The sequence below is a fragment of the Gracilinanus agilis genome, chromosome 1 (genome assembly GCF_016433145.1).
Source record: "Gracilinanus agilis isolate LMUSP501 chromosome 1, AgileGrace, whole genome shotgun sequence".
Classification (NCBI taxonomy): domain Eukaryota; kingdom Metazoa; phylum Chordata; class Mammalia; order Didelphimorphia; family Didelphidae; genus Gracilinanus; species Gracilinanus agilis.
In genome coordinates, this window is record NC_058130.1 from 705014903 (window position 1) to 705038506 (window position 23604).

Below are 23604 nucleotides of genomic sequence, written 5' to 3' on the forward strand. Positions count from 1 at the left end.
TTCCTCCCTTCTTCGAGTGTTTAGTCTTTCTCCTTATTTATTACAATTAGGAGAAATAGCAAATTCCACTCCCTTATTCCTCCTTTCTATGGTAGTACATTTCTTTTGGCCCTTCTTTTATTTCCCCTTTTCAAACTCACAGAACAGAGCCAATCCACTCAAAGGATGTGTTTTTTGAAATTCAATTTCATCAGGTTCTAATAGATCTGGGCATTTTTTATTTATTATTTCTCAAAAGTTTTTTTTTAATCATGGTTTTCAAGTTCAATGATTTTTCAATTCTCTCTCCTTTACCTTTTTTCTAGGTCAATTGTTTTTGCTAGATAGTTTACATTTTCTTCTATTTTTTTTAATCTTTTGATTTTGTTCTACTATGTATATTGTCTATGGAGCCACTGAATTGTTTGATCTGTTCTTTTCAGGGAGTCCATTATTTGGATATCGTTCACCTCTTTTCCTTCTAAGCTATTTATTCTTCTAATTCTTTTCTCCAGAGCTTTTATTTTCATCTTTCATTCCTTTTGGGTATTTACATAGTTCTTGTGATAAATCCATTTTCACTTGAGATGCTGTTTGCCACTGTTATGAAATTACTCCTTTTTGGGATCATAGAGCTATAATTATTTTTTTGTACTGGTTTGTGTTTCCCGTTATTTACTCGTCTCTCCAGCTTTAGTTCTGGAATTGAGGCTGCGCCAGGGCTGAACTCTGTCTTATGTTGTGAGTTGGAATGGTGTTTGGTTTCATCTTGGTTCATCTGGGTCCCTCCACTGAACTCCACCTTCTATGGCTAGGTCCCTCTTGGATTTCTGAGTTTCAAAGTAATGAGGCTTTAGGCTCCTGTATGATATCTCAGGACAGAATGCTAGGGGTCTCAGAGTCCTTGGATGCCTATGCTGTCTGAGCACAGCTGTGCTATCGTGGTCAGTATCATTGCCTGGGACATTCTTGGATGAGAAGGGAGAGAGGAAGGAAACCTTCCTATTTTTGGACAGAGAGCCTTACAGGTTACACATGTCTGTTACCATCTTTGGGAGAGTGAGAGGCTATACTGGGCTAGGATTTGTGTGCATGAATGTAAGAGGGGGCTTTCCTATTGCCAACAGGTGTGTGTATGTGCGTGCACGTGTGCGTGCATGTGCGCGCGTGTGTGTGTGTGTGTACACTTCTTGGGAGAGAAGTTACTATAATTTCTCACTGGATTTCATTATTCAGTTGTATGAATTTTAGGTTCTTCCTAAAGTAGATATGTGGGAACTGGATGGTTTGCCACCATTCAGGAAGCCATCTTAGCTAAAAAGCTCCTTAGATTTCTCTGTCACCCTGTATATATTTTTCTTTGGTACTTTTCTCAACAGTTGTATCATATATCTTGGTGTCATATGTGTCATGTTTCCCCATTAGATCATAAGTTCTCTAAAGACATGGACTACATTGACTTTTATCTTTCTACACTTAACACTGAGCATATAGGAAATACATTAATACTTGGTTTTTCCTCAGTGTCTATGGTATTACTTGCTACTTTAAAGGCCAAAAGGAATATTGAGAAAAAGCAGTTTGTGCTAGCAGATGGTAGGTTTGTTGAAAAACATCTTTCTATGAGTTGCTTCTCCCTACAGAGTCAGAGAATGTAGTTTATCTTTGCTATATAAAGAATCTGTGGTGAAGTCAAAGAGGAAGAATGGGAGGAGAAACTCTTATTAGAACTATTTTAAACTTGATATTCTAAAGAGACAGAATTCTATGAATAATCTGTAAAAAGCTAACAGTGTATTCAATAAAACAAATAGAGGGCAAAGAAAAAGGATAAATATCTAGCTTATTTCCTGAAAGACTGAATGAATCTAGCTCTTATTTTGAAGAGAAATATGAAGAAAATTCTTAAGATTTTAATTTGAGGAGATACTGGCTATGAATTTTCTTAGAGTCAAATTTTGTAAATAATTGTATTCATTGTTTTTGTTAATTAAAAATCTGTATATATTCAGTAATTTTAATATTTACTCACTATATAGAAAATAAGTATTGCTATTTGGAAGAGATTTCTCTAGTTCATTAAATAGTTACTTAAAGACCTGGGGTGAGAGTTAGAGTTAATGAATGAGACATCCATTTTTATTAATTATTAAGAAACTATTTTATCATGACCCTGGATTGCTTTAGCATTAGGTGTGATCAAATTAAACATAGTAATGAATCCAGTAGCAGGCTAAGAGTTGACACCTCTTAAGCAGATCCCCATAAACTTTCCTACACTTAATGAACTGAAAGGTCATGTATATCTCAAACACTGTTCTAATAAGCACTGCCACTGTTAGGGGATTTCATCCCCTGTGTAGAGCCCATCTATTTTTCTGTGCCTCAAATGACCCATCTCTGAAGGGAGGAAGGGCTGTTGTTCCCTGTGGAAAAAAGGATTTGGTGATGACAGAAATGCACAGTGAAGGCAATGGAGGCACCTGCCTCATGGGGAAGGGCTGAAAAACTTTATTGCAGGGTCAGGGTCAGTCTCCAAGAAGCAGGGCCGCCTCCCGGACATGCTGCCTGACCACTCGGTCCAATAAGGCATGAACATCCCGGGCAGCTTGGGAAGCCGCTTCTAGTACCTGCTGTAGGTGATCCTCATGCAGGCGGGCATCCATCTCAAGCAGAGCAAGCTGGCCGGAGGCAGGGAGCAGGGCCAGAGCCAGCTGGGGCCCACCAGCTGCTTCTTCCACATGGCTCAGGTCAGCTAGGGCTGTACCGTCCACAAAGCCAGCTGAACAGGCACACACAAAATCTCTCATGGGGATCCCCGCATCCAACACGGCTAAGGTAGCTGCATTCACACAGGCTGCATAATTACCACCATCTGCCTGCAGCACCTAGTCACAGGGCAAAAGGATTTAGAGATGGAAAAGATCCAAGAGGCCTTTTCTTCTCACCCCTTCACTGCAGAGAGGAAAAATGTGAATCCCAGAGCAGCTGATCCATGATATCAAAGAGACCCTTGTCTACTGGAGTCATCTTCCACTAAGTTCCTTGGACATATCCTGAGGTCTTTATTAACTCTCCTCCTCTCCAAACAATCTATCATTGTCTTCCATCTAAAATCATCTTATATTTTGCTTATACTTCTTTGTGTAAATATTTCCCCCAAGAGAACAAAAGCTCCTTAAGGGCAAGGAATGTTTCAATTTTAACTTTTGTTTTCAAGCCTCTGACACTGTTCCTAGCACATAATCTCTTAACAAATGTTTGTTGACTGAATGATTTACTGATCCTGCACCTTCTTCTTCACTCTCTTTCCTACTTCCTTCCCCAACTTGGTTCCTATCCATCCTCTCCATCTGTACTTGGAAATCCTGGGTATCATTCCAGCCTCAGTTCAGGGGTCACTTCTTCCAGGAAGTTTTCCCTGAGCCCTCCTCATCCTGGACAGGATGAAGGCTACCATCTGAGACCCCAAAGGATACTGTCTACACTAATTACCCAAGTCACATCCCATCTCAAACTATGGTTATTTATGAGAATAATATTCCTGTATTCCATCCAGGGAGCCCCATGATAGCAAAAGTAATGTTTCTTCCTTTAATGCTGTTTCTACTCCTAAGAAGAGTGTCTGGGCTCAGTGACTGTATGCAGATGGCAATGGGGCCGGGGGAAGGCAAGCAGCACAGTTTACACTGTGGCATCCTTGCCAGCAGCTGGGGCCTCTCAGCAGTGGAGGAGGAGGGGCTTCCCCCCAGGCTGCTCGGGAGGGGGGAGGGGAAGGGAGCATGTCTAACAAGGGGTTAGGAGACACAGGGTCAAGGCTAAGTTCTGTCCCTAATTGCCTGTGGGACCTTGGGCAAGTGGGTTGTATCTGTGGACTCCCTTTCCTCATTCTATCTCATGAGAGGATTGAGGTGTTTGCTGGTTCTGATGTTCTATGGGGCTAACTACTTTCACAGGAGCCCTGTGAAGGAAAAGGGTGGGCATCATCACCTCCATTTGGTAAATAAGTAAATAAGTAAACTAAGGCTTAAAAAAGGAGTTGGCACTTGGCCAAGGTTAGGAGAATCAGAAGTGGGACTAGAAACCAAGCCTTCTGACTTGTGTTTCCTCTCAAGTCCTTCCTAAATACCTCCTCTATTTGTGCTCCCTTGCCTTTCACTTATCTAAGCCAAAGTCTACCTCCTTTTTCCAATCTAATCTCCCAATAAAAATTTGCACCTTTACCTGGACATAGATATCAATCTGGGAGCGAGGGTAGAGCTGGGTCAGGATGGCAGCCTCAAAGGTCTGCCTCAGCTGGAGTCCCATTTCACAAGCCTTGCGGTCCCCGTGTGGCCGGCGCTTCCGTTCCCCAGTGCTGAATGTGGCCATGCTATACTGGCAGTTGACCAGTGCTCTGTCTGGCAGTGCTCTTGACCGAGACCCCCGCATCTAGGAAATTGGGGAGAGAAGACATAGGAATGTGTTAAGCAGGAGCTATGGGGGGGTCATCCCTCAAACCTCTCTTTTACTAAATGTGGGAGAGTGGCATCCTGGTCAGATGAGTGAAGAAATGAGCTTATTAGAGTGGACTAGTCCCAAGGAGTAAGGAGACTCAGGTTTGAATTTAAACTCTACTACCATGTGACTTTCGGCAAGTTCTGTAAACTCTCTGGGAAGGATTTCTCATAACTCAGGTGAGGAGAAGAGAGTAGATAAACCCTAATTAGGGTCCCTTCTACCTCCTCATCAATGACCTTCTCTTTTCTTTTTTTTTTTTAATTAAAAATTTTTATTTTCCAGATTAATTTAATAGGATATAAAAGCATCACAACTGAATGCAGAAAAGCAGAAATATTAAATGCATCCTACTTTCATTAATACCCACATTCACTTCAAGACATAATGGCCTGTCATCTCATTGATCCTGGGCTTACCATCCCTTCTAGCCTTACCCCTACACTTCATGGAACTAATTCCATGATCCTAATTCTATAATTATTTCCCAAGGGAATGAGGAAGAATCCTGGATACCTTTTTATACCCTTCTATTCGGGCTCTTCCATAGAAGGGCCTAGTAGGCTTTCTCCTTTTCCTATAGACCTTCAGCTCCTGTTTACCCAAAGGAATTAGACGAGGCCGAGAAGACAGGGACTTATCTACGGTCATGAATCCCACAGAATGATGGCCTCCAGGAAGGTCTCCCCATCTGCAAGCAGAACTTGCCTTCTGAGTTCAGAAGGTCTGACCTCTGTCTGCAGGTGGGAGATAATTATTACAGGGATTATCATATATTATCCCCCACCCCTATGGTTCACTCACACACATATATCCCCCTACCCCCAGCAGTACCCCTTTTATTTGAGGCTCTGCTTTTTCCATGGTTTCAGTTACCTAAAGTCATGTAGAAGTTTGGGGAGGGTCCAGTACTGTTCCATTCCCCCCCCATCTTGTTTTCACTTTTACTTTTTTAAAGGCTTTTTTGGTAGGGGAGTGGGAGGCAGCAGGAAATAAAGGGGCAGGAGTGGAGAAAGAGAGCACAGTATATATGAGGTTAGCAAGTGTTTACATATTTGAGGTTTTCAACCACCCATGGTAGGTCTTGGGATGTATTCCCTGAGGATATGGAGGCGAAATATAATTTTGGAAGACCTCCCAAAGACCACAAACTTCTGAGGACCTTCCTGGGATGAAAGAGAATCTTTGGGATAGATTATTCTCAGGTATTCATGGGAACTCAGCTTGTTTTAGGTTTCCAGTGGCCTTGAGGAAGAGACTTCTGCCTAAATTTACAGTAAGAGTAGAGTAAGTTTAGAAAGTTGGGCCCAGGTTGTAGAGGGTTTTAAATGCTAAATGGAGGAGCAGGTGAGTGGCTTGGTGGATAGAGCTCCAGGACTGGAGTGAGGAGACCAATCTGATTTCTATATACTTCCCAATCTGGCAAGTCACTTAACCCCAATTGCCTAGCCCATACCGCTCTTCTGCCTTGGAACAGATACTCAGCATTGATTCTACTTCAGAAGGTAAGGTTTAAAAAAAAAAAAGCCAGAAGAGTTTATATTGTTTCACAGGGGCAATAAGGAGCCACTGAAGAAGAGTGGAAAGGAAAGGAATAAGCATTTATAGAATGCCTACTAGGTGCCAGGAACTGTGCTAAAGTGTTTTTTATAAATATTAGCTCATTTGAACCTCACAACAGCCCTGGGAGGTAAGTACAGTAGGTCTATTATTATCCCCAATTTACAGATAAGGAAACTGATGGTAACTTTCCCATGGTTACACAGATAGTAAGGGTCTGAGGCTGAACTTGAATTCAGGTCTTTGTGAGTCTAGGGCCCATAACTCTACTCACTATATCACCTAGTTGCCTGAAACTTGAGTAGTCAAATTTGCTCTTAAGGAAAACCATTGGCAGCAGGTACTAGAAGGGGCAGAATAGGTGTAGATCTACATTGCTTGAAGGGAATTTCCTCCCTGGGAGTCCCAACCAACAAGGAAATCACAGGTTCAGTCCAATCACATATATAATAGTTAAATGGTTATCATTACTATTGTGCTTGTCCTTATGATTTCCAAAAGGGATAGTTGGCATGTAGACTATTAGAAGAACAGATTTTTCCAAAGCATAGTTTTGATCATGTTAACCCTCTTCTCATGAGCTTCAGTGGCCCTCTGGGATCAGTCAATTAGTTAATAAACATTAATTAATGCTTATTATAGCCACTCATTTTGCATATACATGGTATATCCATTTAGTCGCTCCCTAACCTAAAGGGGCTCACAGTCTAATGATGAATACAATATGCAAACAACTATTTTCATACAAGATACTATACACAATATAAATGGAAGGCACTAAGTTGGGAGAAAGTGAAAAGGAAACAGATGCCTAGAGGGGAAAATATCCAAAGAGAATGTGGAAATTGAGCTGAATCTTGAAGGAAACCAGGATTAAAATCAAAGCTTGAATTGAAGGGCATGGTTCAAATCTGACCTCTGAGACAGTTTAGCTTCTTCGACCCTGGGTAAATCACTTAATCCCAACTGTCTGGCCTGTACTGCTCCTAAAGACAAGTTAAGGGTTTAATTAAAAAAAAAAAAAAAAGCAGCTCTCCTGGCACTTGAAGCCCATTACAATCCTACCGCTTCCTACCTTTCCAGCCTTCTTACAAGCGATTTCCCTCCACTGATTTCAGCATGAAGCTGCATTAGCCTACTTTGAAGGCTGTCTAACTCGTGCCACCAAAGTGGTATGTCCTAGAACCTCCAACAATCTTTGGCAGGAGCCCTTCCCTGTTCCCTTCTCCTACTCTGGTATCTTAGATATGGCTATATTACACACATTAGAATATGAACTCCTTGAGGGCTGGGCCTTGTTTTCGTCTTTGCTTTCTTTGTATCTCCACCGCTTAGCACAGAGCCTGACACACAGTAAGCTTAATAAATAAATGCCTCCTGACATAGTCTCGGAGGCCATTAGTGGGGCAAGGAGGTAAGACGAATCCAGGCCCGGGTGCCAGACACTCAGACCAGGCTGCAGCAGCAGCAACTTAGTAACAACACGGTTGGGAGTGGGAGTGGGGTTAGAGGTCAGAAGCAAAAACGACATGGTAGCAAAACCGAGGAGTCTGTTTTCCAGCCACCAGTTTTCTCCCTTAAAGAACCAAGACTGCCCTCTCCTCAGCCTCCGGGAATTTTCAAGAAATGTGATTCGTCCTGGACCTGTGAGACCACGCCCCCGTCCCAATGCGGCTGGAGATCTTATTTCCAGGAAGACTGCGATTGGTCCGGGACCCTGTGAGGTCAATCCCCCCCTTCTCCCTCCCGGTAAGCATCTGGGGTAAGCCTCGCACCTCGTGAGGTCCGTAGACTACTGCCAACGCCTTGGTGTTGCCTTGTTCAATGTAGGCTGAGCCATCGGCCTGCGCAAAGACACCCATCCGTGCTTGGATCTTGCGCAGCTCTCCGGCCCGCCGCCCGTCCACGCGGTAACCCTGATCCGACAGCAGCTCCAATCCCGCCATGCTGGTAGTGTCTTCTACCGTAGCTCGACTACACTTCCCGGCGGTCTCACTGCTTCCGGCTTCTGGCTCCGCCTTCCGGCGGCCCATACTTCCTGCCTTTGCCCTTTTCTGACACTGTTAGGGTCATGGATCTAGGTAAATGAAGGACCTCAGAAGCCATCTAGTTCAACCTCCTTATTTTTACAGAGAAGGAGTCTGAATCCAAGAGAATGAAATGGTCTTGTTCGAGTCCACCCAGCTAAGTGGCAAGGCTAGGAATGGAAGAAAAGTCCTCTAATTCCTACTGCAGCGCCCCAACTACATTTCCCAGTGCACCGTAGAAACTTTAAGGTTCCGGTCCCTGGGGCTCCGCCCCCTTCATTACCTCTGTCTCCCGGCGGTGGAACTTTCTCACTTGTGCACTGAGTCAAGTACAGACACTTGTCTGTTGACCGTCCAGTCGCTCAGTTGGCATTAAAAGGATACAGGATCTAGTTTGATTTCAAAACCAGCCTCCTGATTCTTATTAGACATATGACCCTGGGCAAGTCTCTTCGTCTCTCAGCACCTCAGGTTCCACATCTGTAAAATGAGGCAATCGGGACTGGATACCCTCAGAGGTTCCTTACAACTCTCAATCCAAGATAATACTATAATTGACTATCTGAAAAATGAGAACTAATGCTGACAATGTCTGCCTCCCGGGGCTGGTGTAGGGAAATGATTGGGACAGCTTTGACAGACTGTATAGAAATAGGAGTTGATCTTTTAATGTGGTATCCAATTACTGACAATCTGTGATAGGCAGAAAGGCTCACTGTTGTGGCATCATTATATTCTCTTGTTTCTGCAGGTAATTCTAATTGACTTAATTGTTGTATAGTCGTTTTCAATGGTGTCCAACTCTTTATAACCTTTTTTTAAAAATTTTGTTGGTAGTGATACTGGATTATTTTGCCATTTCCTTCTCTAACTTATTTTACTGATGAGGAAACTGTTAAGGGATCTGCTCAGGGACATACAGTTAATAAGTGCTTGAGGTCAGATTTTAACTCTGCTCTTCCTGACTCTAGACCCTGACTAAAGTGCTAACAGCTAGGTGCTTCAAGTTTAACACTAGACATATCTTTCCACTTAGGAAACTTAGCTGCTTGGTCACTAAAACCAGTGAAGCTCAAAATGATCACAATGACCATGAATTTCTTTGAGATACTGCTATCAGAATAGAATTTCTTATTGGCTGGGATTTTTGCTTTTTTTCATCAAGTGTCATTCACTTTTATATATATTCAGTTTGGATCATGTTTTTGCTCAAACACAGGTCATAGTTATGTCTGATGGTTTAAAGTGGTGGTAGTTATTGGGGTGTGGGGTTTAATAGATATTCTCACATAATTTCTGGCCTATGAAATACTCATTGTTATCGGGATACTCACATCAAAATACTGTCTTCCATGTTGGTTTGTACTGTGGTAGCCTGTAACTACATCTCTTTGTAGTGTGCTATTGACCAGGGAACCACAAAGAGAAAAAAAATATTGAACCTAATATTCAATATACTTTTCTAGTAAATCAAGCAAGTCTAAGATAGAAACCTGCTGAACTGGGAATGAACTCACTGGTAAGCAAGATGTACTACAGCTATAGACCCATAAGAAAAAATCTTCCACAAAGGAAATGGCTGTTTATTCTTTATGTGTCTCAAGTACTATCCCACCAACTGACCTCCCCAGAAATGACACCTGCTAATTTTTATACATGTAAACTCCTTTACAATAAAATACTTTCAAATTTAAAAAAAAGATCAAAAAGATGATTTTTATTCAGCACCTGCCCCATGCTGAGGAGGATACAAAGATAGTATAAAAGGCTCCTTCCTTGTTTTCTCCCCTAGTGGTATAAACTCTAGTAGAGAAGTTCACAATCCCCTAGAACAAAACTTCTCTTAATAGCTGACATTTTTGTGTTTTTGTCACGACAGCTCTGCAAAGAGAATAAGAAGGTAGTCCTTTGGGCTGTCATGTGAAAGAAGGATTAAATTAGTTTTGCTTGACCCCAAAGGATATAAGTAGGAAAAATGGGCAGAAATTTCAGTCTTATATTAAAAAAAAAAAAAAAGACTTCCTTGGGGCAGCTCACAAGGAGCCTCAGGAAGGGAAGAAACTGAGGAAAGCAGTTAGGGCTAGCACCTTAGAAGTAGAAAGAAGGACAAAGGGGAGGTGATTTGGCAGTAGCCCTGGAATTCTGAAGTAATCTCAGTAGGAACCTGGGTGATTTTCAGTATTAGTTATGATGAAACTGTTGTATAATAGCCTCTGATTCTCTGTGCAGTTGGAGTGGAAGTTAAAGGAGTGGGAGGGAGCAGCCTCTGACCTCACAATACCCTGTAGTCCCACAAAGCCATCCCTGCAGATTCCCTTGGGAAGAGGCCTTTTCATTCCCAGCCCCTAAGATGTTCTGACCTCTGGTGGATTGTATCCACCCTAGAAACTCAGGGCATGTCACTCCTCGACGACTATGAGGGGCTTCGGTACGAGATTGAGAGGCTGGTACAAGAGAATGAGGAGCTGAAGAAGCTGGTACAACTGATGCAAGAGAACAATGAGCTGAAGGCAGTGCTCAACATCCCATTGGAGAATGTCAGCTCATTGAACAGTAACATCCCAAGAGAGACACCATCTCTCTTCGCTACACAGATTCCCTTACATAGGACTGTCATATTGGAGGAATCAGAGAAAGGTGGGCTTTGAGAGGGAAAGGGTGCATTTTAGGGGACCAGCATACTGTTACAGTTAAGTGATGCAGTCATAGGAAGGGTAACAGTATTCAACAAAAAGTTACCAGGATTCCTCTGTGTACCCTATTTGCTACAATATGAGGGAATAACAGTTATGGATAAGATATAGACTCATCAAACCAACTAGTAAAGGAGAAAGGTCATCCATTCATCACATATGTATTAATTACCTCCTGTAGTACTCATTGCTGAGGGAGAAAGGGATAAGACATGGACCCTACTTTCAAAGAGTTCCCAGTTTAATAGGGGAGACAAGAGAAAGCACTTTGAATGATTGAGTCCACTCCATACTTGAATAGAACACTGCACATCATGCCTGATAAGTGGTCATGCAGCCTTTGCCCAGGGACCTTTATTGAAAGGAGGCCCACCAAGCCTATTTCACTTTTGGCCAGCCCTAATGGTTAGGAAGTTTTTTTTCCTGGCATTACGCATAAATCTGCCTTTGTGTTCCTAGTTCTTTTTTCTAGGGTCAGGCAGAACAAGTCTAATCTTTCTTCTACATGACACCCCTTCCAAAAGCTGGCAGAGAGCTTGTCCTATCATGTCTTTTCTTCAGTCTATATCCTTGGTCTCTTCAACTGATCCTTCTATTACATGATATGGAGGAATGTTATCAGCCAAGTTGCTCACATCTTAACAATGTCCATCTAAAATGTAGTGTCTAGAACCAAAGCCAGCACTCTAGATGTCTGAATAGGGTGGAGGACTGTGAACTTCTTGGTTCTGGAAACTGTCCCTTCTTCAAATCCAAGATCCCTGATGGCTAAGCACATTGTGACTTTTATCAAGCTCTTGATCTACTAAGACTATCTGATTTTTTAAAAATGAAATGCTATTTAAGACATGCCTTCCAGATATTACATTTGTGTACTTGATGATTTACTCCAAGTATAAAACCACATTTCATGTCATTTGGTTTCATTTGATTAGTTTTGGCCCAACATTCTATATTGTTGATGTTTGGGGGAGGGAATATTGATTTTGTCATCTGCATTAGCTTTTTCTCTAGCATTTGTGCAAATCTAAGCATGTCATGAGCTTACTCACTTCATCTTTGTATTCAACTATTGGTTAGCCCCTAGGCAAATTTGATGCTTTTGTATTTTTATAGATTGATTCTAGGAAATTCTCCCACAGACCACTCAGTCTGTCTCTTGACTTATCACAGCTATATTCATAAGCATGGAGTCAGTCATAAAGTATTTTTTAAAAATTTAAATATAGTTTTTTCAATTAACATTTATTTTCTCTTCCCTTCATTGGAAAATAAAGAAAAAACTATTTAAATAAAATATTAATAGCAAATGAATTGATTTCCTTCTTGGTCACATCCAAAAATTTGTTTCTCATTCTGTATCTTTAATTTGTCAGCTCTGTCATGAGGTGTATGGCATGCTTTGACAATGGTCTTCTGAAATCATGATTGATCATTGCATTGATCACAGTTCTTTAAGTCTTTCCAAATTGCTTATCTTTACAATGTTGTTGTTATGTAAATTGTACCCATTCTGCTTATTTTACTCTGTATCAGTTCATATAACTCTTTCAAGATTTCTCTGAAACCAGCCCCTTCATCATTTCTTATGGCATAATATACTGTTCAAATCCTATGCCATTGCTTGTTGAGCCGTTCCCCAAGCAATGACACTTTTTTGGTTTCTGTTTTTTTGCCACCATAAAAAGAGCTGCTATGGATATTTTTTTGTTGATTTCACTGGGGTATTATTGGGTCAAAGGGTATGAAGCTTAGTAACTTTTATGGGGCATAGTTCCAAGCTCCTTTCTAGAATGGCTAGGTTAGTTCACAGATTTAGCAATTCAGCAATTCAGAAGTATGGTCTTCCCCTTCTAAAAATTCCCACAGAGACCAGAGCAACCAGCACAACCTCTAATAGTTGGGACCATAGTCCCAAGGTCATTCAGTTGCAGAAGTTACCCTTGTATTTGGTTGATTGGTTGTTGTCCTTTGTACTTGAAGAGGACCAAAATGATATCATCTCCAGTTTCATGTACAGTGTGTCTGACTGGCTGATCAGACCAATACGAGCTTAGAAACCTCTGCCACAGGTTAGGCACAAATAGCTCATATCAACATTTGGGATGGAAATGTCTCTAAATTTGTACATCTTACATTTCTTTTGAGCTATTGCAATTCTGTTCTGCTCAGAGGGCACAGGGCCTTCTTTGATGAGGATATGCCAGGCAGGACAATCTCTAGAGAACATAACTGTGTCCTCAATATCCGGAATTTCTCCATTTGTTGTGACTGCTGGTTCCACATATAGATGGTGCAGGTTGGCTGATGGACAACTTCTATTTTCTTGGTGTTAACTCTCAAACCACAATTAGCTCAGGTGGCAGAGAAATGATCCATACTTTGTTCCCTCTCAGTTTGTGAACCAATTGTTGTGTACCGATTCTCCCTCTACTTTAGTCTTGGCTTGTAGCCTTTTCAAGTTAAATAATTTACCATCAATGTGGTAGCTGACCTTGATGCCATTTGCATCCTCATTGAAGGTAACTGACAATATCACTGAAAACATCATGCTAAAAAGCAAGCACACAGCCCTGCTTCACTCCACTGGTGATTGGGAAAGCTCGAGAGTATTGTCCATTATCTAGAACCCCAGAGATGCATGCTATCATGGAATTGTGGTATAATATTGATGAACTTTTCTAGGCCACCAAATTGTGCCATGATCTTCCAAAAGCTCTCATAACTAACAGAATCAAAGGCCTTGGTCAGGTTGATGAATGCTTCTGGCATTTCTCCTGGGATTGTTGGGCATCAAACACTAAATCTATCATTCTTGGGCCCTTTCTTAAGTGTAGTTTGGGCCAGTTATTTCCTTGTAGCCATGGTAATGTCAATCAATCATTCTTCCTGGTCCTGAGTTCCCCAGGAGGTATATAAGTTCCCCAAATTCTATTGTCCTTTAGAGGATGATCTAGCATGGTTATCAGAGATACTGTTGCCAGAGTGGCAAACTCTGTGTGGTGGCCTAATATTGAGCACTATCTCTTTCCTGATTAAAGATTTGGTTTTTCTGACTACCATTAAATAGTCAGAAAAACCACTCATTAATCCAGGAAAGGGGTTCAGTGCAATATTAGGCCTCCACACAGAGCTGTACACTAACATCCACACAGAGTCTGAGGATTTAACTCCCAAGTGCTCTGGACACTGACCTCTGGGAGAGCCAATTGTGCTTGAATGACAGCTCCAAGAAACAAAAGAATTTGGGAAACCTATGTATCATTTGGGGAGATCCAGGGGCAGGGAAAGATGATACATTATCATAGCTACAAGGAAATGGGAGTGTCAGCCTATACTGACAGGATACAATCAAGCTTGGGAAAGGAATCATAGCTAGAGCCTTGGGTGTAAGGGAAGGGGCTATTTGCAATGGATACTAAAAGGATGGTCCCTGTCCAGGTGTGGATCTTTTGGGGAAAGGGTCTCTGATACAATAGGAAAGACTACCAAGACAAAAAGAATACTTTGCATATGCTTAGTCCCATCTAACTGGGATTGTCATTTATCTTAGGGTCCATTATTCAGTCTGAAACTGCTAGCTTGAGATTCCCTTCAGGGTGGATTCTTGCTGGAACTGGGAACCGGGAACAAGTACAAGCTTTGGGGTCTCCAACTTACAAGCTAGTCCTAAGACTTGGGGTTCATCAGATCATACTAGGTTATAAGTTTGGGGTTTCTAGATTCCATTTCAACACACACCCTTTTTGGGCAAGGCTTGGTGCCCCTGCCCAAACAAATGGATAAATGGGTGATGCTATATAGGTTGGACCCTGTCACTAATGGTGGAAAACCTTGGGGTACAGTTATGGGCAATTGGCATTTGGGTGCACTCCCCAAATACCCATGCATTGACATTTGAGCCAGAAAAGCAGGTAGTCTGCCTTTGGCAAAATTCTAACATACAAAACACTACCTACTCTATTTCCTCAAAGTCTTTAAGTCTTTCAAATGGGGGGGAGAGGGGGAGGTGTTCTGATGTAATGCCTTTGGCCTCTTCTCTCCAGCTCCTTTTGTACAAGACAACTTTATTGCTGCAAGAGAAAACAAGAGAAATCCATAAATACATTCTCTAACAGGACTTGATCAACTCCCAATATACTTACTCACTATAAAGATTATCCATATCCACGCTGCTAACCATACTCTGAAATCCCATATTATTAATTCTATACCAATTATAAAATAATTTAAGTTACATGCCTAATCAGAAAGATTGCCTTACTCCACCAAAATAATCATATAAAAAGCAGCTCTACAAACTATGGAAATATAAAAGCAAAAATAAAATTCACATCACAGGTTAATCAGGGCTTATAAATCTGAAAGTGGCCCTTCACCCTGTTTGTGGCCAAAAATTAAAATATCATCTATAGCAAATAAATTCTAATTAAATATTCTATTACAAAAATCCCAAAATCATATTAAAAAACTGTATGACAATTTAAGCTTCAAAACAATTTTAAGTCAAATTTAAAGTCTCAAAATTAAAATTAATTCCCAAAATTCTCAAGATTAAAAATGCTTCTACATTTGCTAATTTTTAACCTCTCACATCCCCTCCCCCTTCGGGATGTTGAGATGCTAGGGATTTTAAAAACTGTTTTTCACTTTTAACTACTTAACAACTATAATCATGCTTAAATAGCTTAGACTTTTTACTCCTATTAACTCTTACTTTGTATGAAAGAAATAATGTTGCAACTGAGTCAACCAATGCAAAGTCTGTAAAAATTCTTGTGAAAATAATTCTCTTGTGGCAGTATCATGAGATCTCCTGATTTAACTGAGTTCTAGCCTTATTAAATTAGTTTTGAGTACCATTTTCAATTTCCTGAGTATCTATTCATTGGCAATAAGGGTTCATTTATCATTGGACTGAGGCCTAGTCTATAGGTGATTTCATTAGTATTCCTAGGCACAAATGCTTTTTCTAATCTCATTGTTTCCTGTGTTGAAGTTCCAAAAATGTATAAGCTTTACTGGTACTGAGGAGCAATTCAGTGTTCTATATGAAACTTGTTTATTAAAAATGCTGCTTAGAATCTACTATTTATATGTGAGTCTTCCTCCCTTTTTGGCACTGATGTTTGCTAGGTTTTCCTTATGACCTGGGACCTCTTCCTCCTTTAGGAAAAGGGACCTCTTTAGTCTGCTCCCTCATTTAAAATGGCTATAAATTTCTATCTGCCTTCACAGTTCCTATATTCTAGGCTTTGCCTTTTAAGGCTTCCTTCATTATATGATTACAGAAAATTTGCTACAACAGGAGAAAAGTGTGAAGTAACTTAAAATGAGGGAGAAAAGCTCCCATAATTTGGAATATTAATGCCATGTGTAAGTGGCAATGATCAGCAGTCAACAGTGGAACTTGACAGAAACTTAGCTGAGCCATTTCTCCCATTTCTTCCATTTGCCCTTGTGACAGTATAAATAACCAATTTTCCTCCATAGCATTTCTTTTCCCAATTATCTTCCCATACATTTTACCCTTTGATGGCAATTCTCTCAAACCATACTCGGGGTTTAAAATAATTTATCTTCTATTATTAACAATTATTTCTAGGCTCCATAATTTCTTTTCTAATTTCTTCTGGTACTACTTTGAGACAAACTAGCACTCTGGAATCTCTGCTGTAAATTCTCAAATTTAACAGATATTACTTTCAAGTCTCTTAAACAGGTAAAATGCTACTATTTTTAACTTTCCCTACTTTAGCTAAATTTGGGGAATAGCTCTCTTCTTTCTAGGTTCTCTACTTAAAAGAGACTCTGCTCAGGGTAAATATAATTTTCAGTGGAAATAAAATGGCCATTTTTTTTTTTTTTTTTGCTACAGAAAACCGAAAGGCAAAATGAAAGCAATTAAGAAAGGCAATACTTATCAGTTCCAGTGATGTCTTGGGGGCTCCTTTGGATTTCTCATAGAGGTGTCTTCAAGAATCCTTCAGATTCTAAGTTGCAGGAAAATCTTATCCAGGCTTTTGGCTCCTTAGAAATGTCTTGAGATAATAGTTAGTGCACTAGGGTTTCTAAATAAATTCCTTTTTAACAAGCAATCTAGCAAACTTAACTGTAATAACTTCTAACCACTTCATCTACACTCCAGAGCTGGGATGATAAATGCAGGGCATCCCTAGAAATTTCTTAGGAATTTTCCCAGGTGGGGAATTCCTTCTTCTAATAGTGGTCATGTGCCAATGATCATCTATCAGAAAAATAATGCTCACAAAATAATTAAATGCCAAATTGGTTTAGTTCTCCCCACTTAAAAAGGAAAAATTAAAGCTAATTCACTATAGGATTCAGGATTCACTGGTCTTTTAAAACAAAAACTTATCTATTGTAATGGTTGCCCTCTGGAAATTTACCTTAAAAACTCCAAAAATCAGTCTATAGTTCATGGTCCTTTTACTTTTTCAAAAAAGTAAAACCCATAAAATTTCTTACTAAACACAAAATTTAGGGTTATTAAGGAAAAGCTTAAAAATTACCTTCAAGTCAGAATACGTATCCATTTTCCTTCTCTATCTTTTTTACTCTGATTTACTCGTGGCTCCAAAATTGCCTTTCTTTGACCTAAGGCAAAAATGGCTTCTTAAAAGGAAATTTGTTGGTCAGTTAAAAAAAACCAAAAACAAACACTCAGGATTTCCTTACCACATAAAGCAAACCTTTTCCTATTAAAACAACTCAATGACTGGTCAGGTCTGTAGTTCACCATCCTAAAATGAACTTTCTTTACTCCAGAACACATACACACATGTTAATTAGAAAACCTTGCTCTCTGGAAACAAATAATAGCTTGACAAAAATGTGAAATTACAGCACTCTGGATACCTAGAATAAAATGCATCTCATTACCAACATTAAAAATTAACCACTTGGTATACAATATTTCACACATTAACCATACCAAAACTGGGAAGAAAAGATTAGAATTTAAAGCAATCAATTTCTGGATTTCCTTTTGCCTCCTGCTGGATATTCACATATCCAGATCACCAGCTCTTGTCTTGCCTCTTCAGCTTTTGGGAAGAATTAACTGTTAACAAAACTTTATAGACATTTGCTAACATTTATATCACCAGCATTTAGAATTAGTAGCAAAGTCTCCAATTAAAAAATACATTAGACATACAATATAAGCAAAACTCCACAGAAAATTGAGAAGAAATCCAGAATTCAAGTTCTTTAAGCTCCTATGAGAAGCTCTTTCACAAAAATTTACACCTATTTCAACCTTAAACCATTGCATTTCAATTCATGAAGAAACTTTCTCTATTTTAATCGATTTAAAGCAATTTCCCAAAACTTCAAATGAAAACTCAGACTCCCACACTCTAGCTCAGCTTCATCTTCAAAGCTTTCAGCCAACCATTCACACCTCTGAATTATGCTCTCCTCACCCTTACTTCTAGCATAGACACTGCTTCACTCATGTACTGTTAAGATTAAAAATGATAGACTGATATAATAATAGAAATTAGTAGTTTAATTAAAGCCATGGCCATGTTGGTAAAATATATATATGACCGCGCCTGCCTAGCTTTTACCAATGGAGCCCATCCTCTCTCCTGCATGCCAGCCAGCTCCTCAGGAAGATCAAGGGCTTTCTTTAGGCCCTCCTCTCATTTAAACTGTCCTATGTGTGGGGACATAGACGTCCCCACGCCCAAAGAACCGGAAACTGGAAACCCATTGGAATCACAGGAAATGTAGTCTGATAGTCCCCACGTGTCCATAGGGAGTCTGCTAGACACTTCCCTGAATTTAAAACAAACAATACACGTGCACCAACATACACACCCCAAAAATCTAGTAAAGCTCAGAGCTTGTAGTAAAGTTGAACTAGATTCCATTTTGTCCAACTTACCTTGGGGTCAGATTCTGCTACCATCTGCCATCTTAGCCAAACCTTTGTCTGCACTAGATTCATATCTTGAAAATACATATTTGTGACCATATCATTAGGTGGTTCCTTGGGCTACCAGCTGCCCCTACCTCTTCCTGGCGTCAGAGATTTACTGTTCCCCATTCTAGCAGCCCCGGGTAGGCTCAGGATTTTGCGGCTCTTTGTGCAATACACAGACCATCACTTAATGTCCCTTTGATTAAAGAGTGGATCACTTCTAAATACACGAGACCAAGCCCTTTTTCCGAGAGCCACTTACCTGGCCCTTCAGCTAACCAGACTCCTGACTCAACTCTAAATGGGTTGTGTGAATACCTCATGTCTTGTGGTCCTCCTTAGCAGAGTGGCTCAGGCAGCTGGGACTTTGGAATCTCAGTGGGACCTTCATTTGCTGACTGGGAAAAAACACAGAACTATTAAATAGTCAGAAAAATCATTCTTTAATCCAGGAAAGTGGTTCAGTGTAATAGTAGTCCTTTACATAGAGCTGTGTACTAACACCCACACAGAGTCTGAGGATTTAACTCCAAGTCCTCTGGACACTGACCTCTGGGAGAGCCAACTGTGCTAGACTGACAGCTCCAAGGAACAAAAGAATATGGGAAACCTATATACCATTTGGGGAGATCCAGGGGCAGGGAAAGATGAGACATTACCATGGCTACAAGGAAATGGGAGTGTCAACCTATACTGACAGGATACAATCAAGCTTGGGAAAGGAATCATAGCTAGAGCCTAGGGTGTAAGGGAAGGGGCTATTTGCAATGGATACTAAAAGGATGGTCCCTGTCCAGGTGTGGATCTTCTTGGGAAAGGGTCTCTGATACAATAGGGAAAACTACCCAAGACAAAAAGAATACTTTGCATATGCTTAGTCCCATCTAACTGGGATTGTCATTTACCTTAGGGTCCATTATTCAGTCTGAAACTGCTAGCCTGAGATTCCCTTCAGGTTGGATTCTCATGGGAACAGGGAACAAGTACAAGTTTTGGGGTCTCCAACTTACAAGCTAGTCCTAAAACTTGGGTTCATCAGATCATACTAGGTTACAAGTTTGGGATTTCTAGATTCCATATTGACACTAGTCACTGGACAACCTATTTCCTTTTTCTTTATAGAGGTGGACAATAGAGACACCCTTGATCTTGGAGGATAACCTTCCCTTGCCTTATAACCAGATATGGAAAATGCAGGTGAAAACAAGTGCTCCCTGCACAACTGTTACAAGCAAGGGTTACATATGAGCAAGAATGAGATCAACTTTCTAGAAAAGTTAAAATCTGTACATAGTATGACTTTAAACAAGAACATTGACTTATTAGGGATTAAAGCCAGATAAGATTAGTCAAAGAAGGCTTTTTGGAGAAAGTGGATATGAATCTGTGTTTAAAATTGGAAAGAATTTGTAGGAAAGATTAGAGGTGATAGAGAGAATGATGGCCTTTGGAAAAATTAGAGATTTTTTTGTCTTTCTCTATAATTCTGTTTTTGTGATCTCTTCTTTTAAAAGAGGATGAGAAGTATATCAAAATCGATGTTGGAAAACATGCCTCAAAAGAAAGAGACAAAAGGGGCCAGAAACATAGATTAGAGAAAAACCTTATATATCTATTATCTCATGACCTGTAATAATAATAACTAGCATTCATATGACACTTTAAGGTTTTCAAAGTGCTTTTACAGTTATCTTATTTGATTCTCACAATAATGCTAGGAGATATGTGCTATTATTAAATATTTTAATTTTAAATATGAGGAAAATCAGATGGCACTGTACCACTGACTTGTTGGAGCAAGGACTAAAATTAATACATAAATTAGAAGTAAAAAGGAGGAAAGAAAATGGTGTGCCCTCAGGGATCATATAGTGGCAAGTCCTTACTCTTGGGAACTTTGTGATATAATCAAGAAGAAAGTACACCAAGAAAGAGTCTATCTGAATAAAAATTCAATAATGAAATTCATCTGGAGGAACAAAAGGTCAAGAATCTCAAATGCAATAATAATAAAAAAGTAGAACAGAAGAGGATCTCTCAGTACTAGTTCTCTTAGTACTCAAACTACTACAAAAGCATTAATCATTAAAATGATTTGGTACTGGTCAAAGTTATTGGAATATATTAATAAATCAATCAATAAACATGTATTGTGCTAACCATTGGAGGCACTATGTTAAGTGTTAAGATGAAGTTCACAGAATATAGGATCAAACAAACACAATAGCATAATCTTTGACAAATCCTAAGATTTCAATTATTAGTAGAAGGAGTCACAATTTGAAAAAATTGCTTAGAAAGTTGGACAGCAGTCTGACTTAAATTAACACCCGACACTTATACCAAGATAAACACCAAATGAATACATGACCTAGATATAAAAGATATCACAAATTAAAGGAGCAAGGAAGAAATCACCTTTGGATTTATTAATGGGGATGAATTAATGGCTAAACAAGTAATAGAGAGTATCAATAAGATGGCTAAACAGGCAATAGAGAGTGTCAGTAAGATAAAATTGACAGTTTTGATTATATAAATTACAAAGGTTTTGCATAGGTAAATCTAAAAGTAAAAATTAGAAGAGAAATGAGTAACTAGGAAAAAATCTTCACAAAGTTTCTTTGATAAAGGTCTCATATCCAAGACATAGAAGAAACCACTTTAAATTTTATAAGATGTAAGAGCCATTCCTTAAAAGATAAATTGTCAAAAGATAAGGACAGATGGTTTTGAAAGAAGAAATGCAAGTTATCAACAACCATATACTGTAATTCATTAGTAATTAATGAAAAATAAAGCAACTCTGGTTCTATTTGAGACCTGTCAGACTGCAAAAAGTGACAAAAGAGGAAGATTAAAAATGTTGGAGGGGTTATGGAAATATAGGGAGCTAAAAATTGGAAACCAAGGTGGATGTGGGTGGGAGGGGAGGAGAAGCAGGTTCCTTCTTACTAAGCAAACTGTGGTATATGAATGTAATGGAGTTTTATTATGCCATAAGAAAAGATGAAATGCACAATTCCAGAAGAAATACTTCTGAAGACTTTTATGAACTAATGCAGAATGAAATGAATAGAACTAGGAAAAATTTATACAATGACCATAGGAAGACCTTTAATACTCTATTAACTCTATCAACTCATTAACCATGAGTCCAAAGGGAAAAAAGAAATTCACAACTCACTTCTTGACAGAGGTGTGATGAGTTTAAAAATGCTGACAGGGACATTCATTTTTGGTTTTCCTAATATTAAACCAGCCCTGCATTCCTGGTACAAATCCTACCTGGTTGTAGAGAATAATCCTTGTGATAACTTGTTGTAGTCTCTTTTCATTTTTGGATATACCCAATGTGGGCATTTGTTTTGCTGGACTAGATGGCTATAAGTATTGAAGACTTTATTTTTCACAATTTTATTCAGACAATGGAGAGAGAAGGGAAGGAGTAGAAAGAACATACTAATTTTTTTAAAAGATAAAAATTTGAGAACTGAGAGGATTCATACTTCCCTCATCTATCTTTTTTTTCATTTTGGCTGTGGGTCTCTGTTACTTCAAATAGTGAGTCCAGACACCCAGGAGTTCAAATTGGTGGAACCAATATTTATTTATTAATCTATTGATTAATAATACGTACCTACTGGCCAGGGCAACTTTCCTAGTGAAAGTGCCCCAAGGTAAAGTTACAGGCAGTTTTTATAAGTTTGCATATGTGATAGAGGCAAATAGGTAAAATGAGCTCATACAAAGCTAAGAAGGATATATGGCTTAAAAGTTTACAATAAATGAAATGTGGCCTTAGTGATGGGGCCCAGAATGACCAGAGTAATCAAATCTTATTGGACACAGGCCAGATGTACTATAAAGTGGGGAGGATGGACATTCCTTTGTATATCTTATCCTTTACCTGATTTATCCCTTTCTTGAGGGGCCATCCTCTTGTTCCCTGACCATCTGTTCCTAGAGCCTGAGAAGGCACATTCCTTAAGCCTGCTTTTTATAAGGGAAAGTATACTATATTGATTACTACACTACCTTTACCAGTGGATCAGGGACTTCATTTTACTCTATTTCAGTCTCAGGGTAAGACACTAAGCTACATAGAGATGGATCATATTTTTGTGAACTTTAAATCAGAGGAGAGGACATTTCCCCTTACAAAGAATCCATATTTCTCCTTTCATTGCTTGTCTCTAGCTCATTTAACTCACACAAATTTTTAGACACATTTTAGGGAGAGTGAGGGAGGGCTCCCTTTTTTTGGTGGCTTTTGTCATCATGTAGAAGGAGCCCAAAGCCATATTGAGGAAGGGTGCCCAAGCCCTCAAATGAATTCTGCTGAAACTATGTTAGCTGATTCTTGTGGAAGGGGATAGGGTAGATCAGAGATGATGTTTCCTTCAAGATTTGGAACCTTGGTTGTGAAGAAGACAACCTGAGATTCTTTCTTTAGAATCTATAGCCATTGGATAGATGACAGAGAGAACTTAACTTTCTAATAGGGGCTTGGTCTATTTTAAGGGCAGAGACATCATCACATGCTAATAATGCTCTTCAGCATTTCCCAACTTTGCTCTGGTGGAGGGGCAAAGAAGGCGAGTGAAAAGACTATGACTTTAAAATGGGAGTTTGCCCTCGAATATACGTTTTGGGGGGAGGGGGCAGGGGTGGGTGGGTGGATTTGGGAAGAAGTTAACAACATCTTAGGCATTCTATTTACAGGCCTCCCCACCCGCCAAAGTTTGATGAGTGGGCTTTCTTGGCTCTAGAGACCACCCTATTTATCTTGTGCCACTCCCCCTTCTTCCCCCTCAAATGTTCTCTCCCTCTCTCATTCTTTCCTTTCTCTTCTCTTCTCTTCTCTTCTCTTCTCTTCTCTTCTCTTCTCCTCTTT

At 39.7% G+C, this 23604-nt stretch overlaps 1 protein-coding gene across 1 annotated transcript; it reads right to left on the minus strand.

Moving 5' to 3' along the window:
* Positions 1 to 2467: 2467 nt before the first annotated feature.
* Positions 2468 to 7994, minus strand: EXOSC4 (exosome component 4). The gene is made up of 3 exons (XM_044658355.1): positions 7812 to 7994; positions 4204 to 4410; positions 2468 to 2867 (listed from the first exon to the last, which is right to left on the minus strand). The coding sequence occupies exons 1-3, from the start codon at positions 7980 to 7982 to the stop codon at positions 2508 to 2510; spliced, it is 738 nt and encodes a 245-aa protein (XP_044514290.1). The 5' UTR covers positions 7983 to 7994; the 3' UTR covers positions 2468 to 2507.
* Between the last annotated feature and the right edge of the window lie 15610 nt (positions 7995 to 23604).

What these genes read in the sequence shown, in the direction of transcription:
- EXOSC4 (XM_044658355.1), bottom strand. Translation starts at nt 7,982, where the DNA reads ATGGCGGGATTGGAGCTGCTGTCGGATCAGGGTTACCGCGTGGACGGG. An exon ending in TAGTCTACGGACCTCACGAG is followed by an intron (nt 4,411 to 7,811) that starts GTGCGAGGCTTA and finishes CCAATTTCCTAG; the next exon opens with ATGCGGGGGTCTCGGTCAAG. An exon ending in AGATTGATATCTATGTCCAG is followed by an intron (nt 2,868 to 4,203) that starts GTAAAGGTGCAA and finishes CCCTGTGACTAG; the next exon opens with GTGCTGCAGGCAGATGGTGG.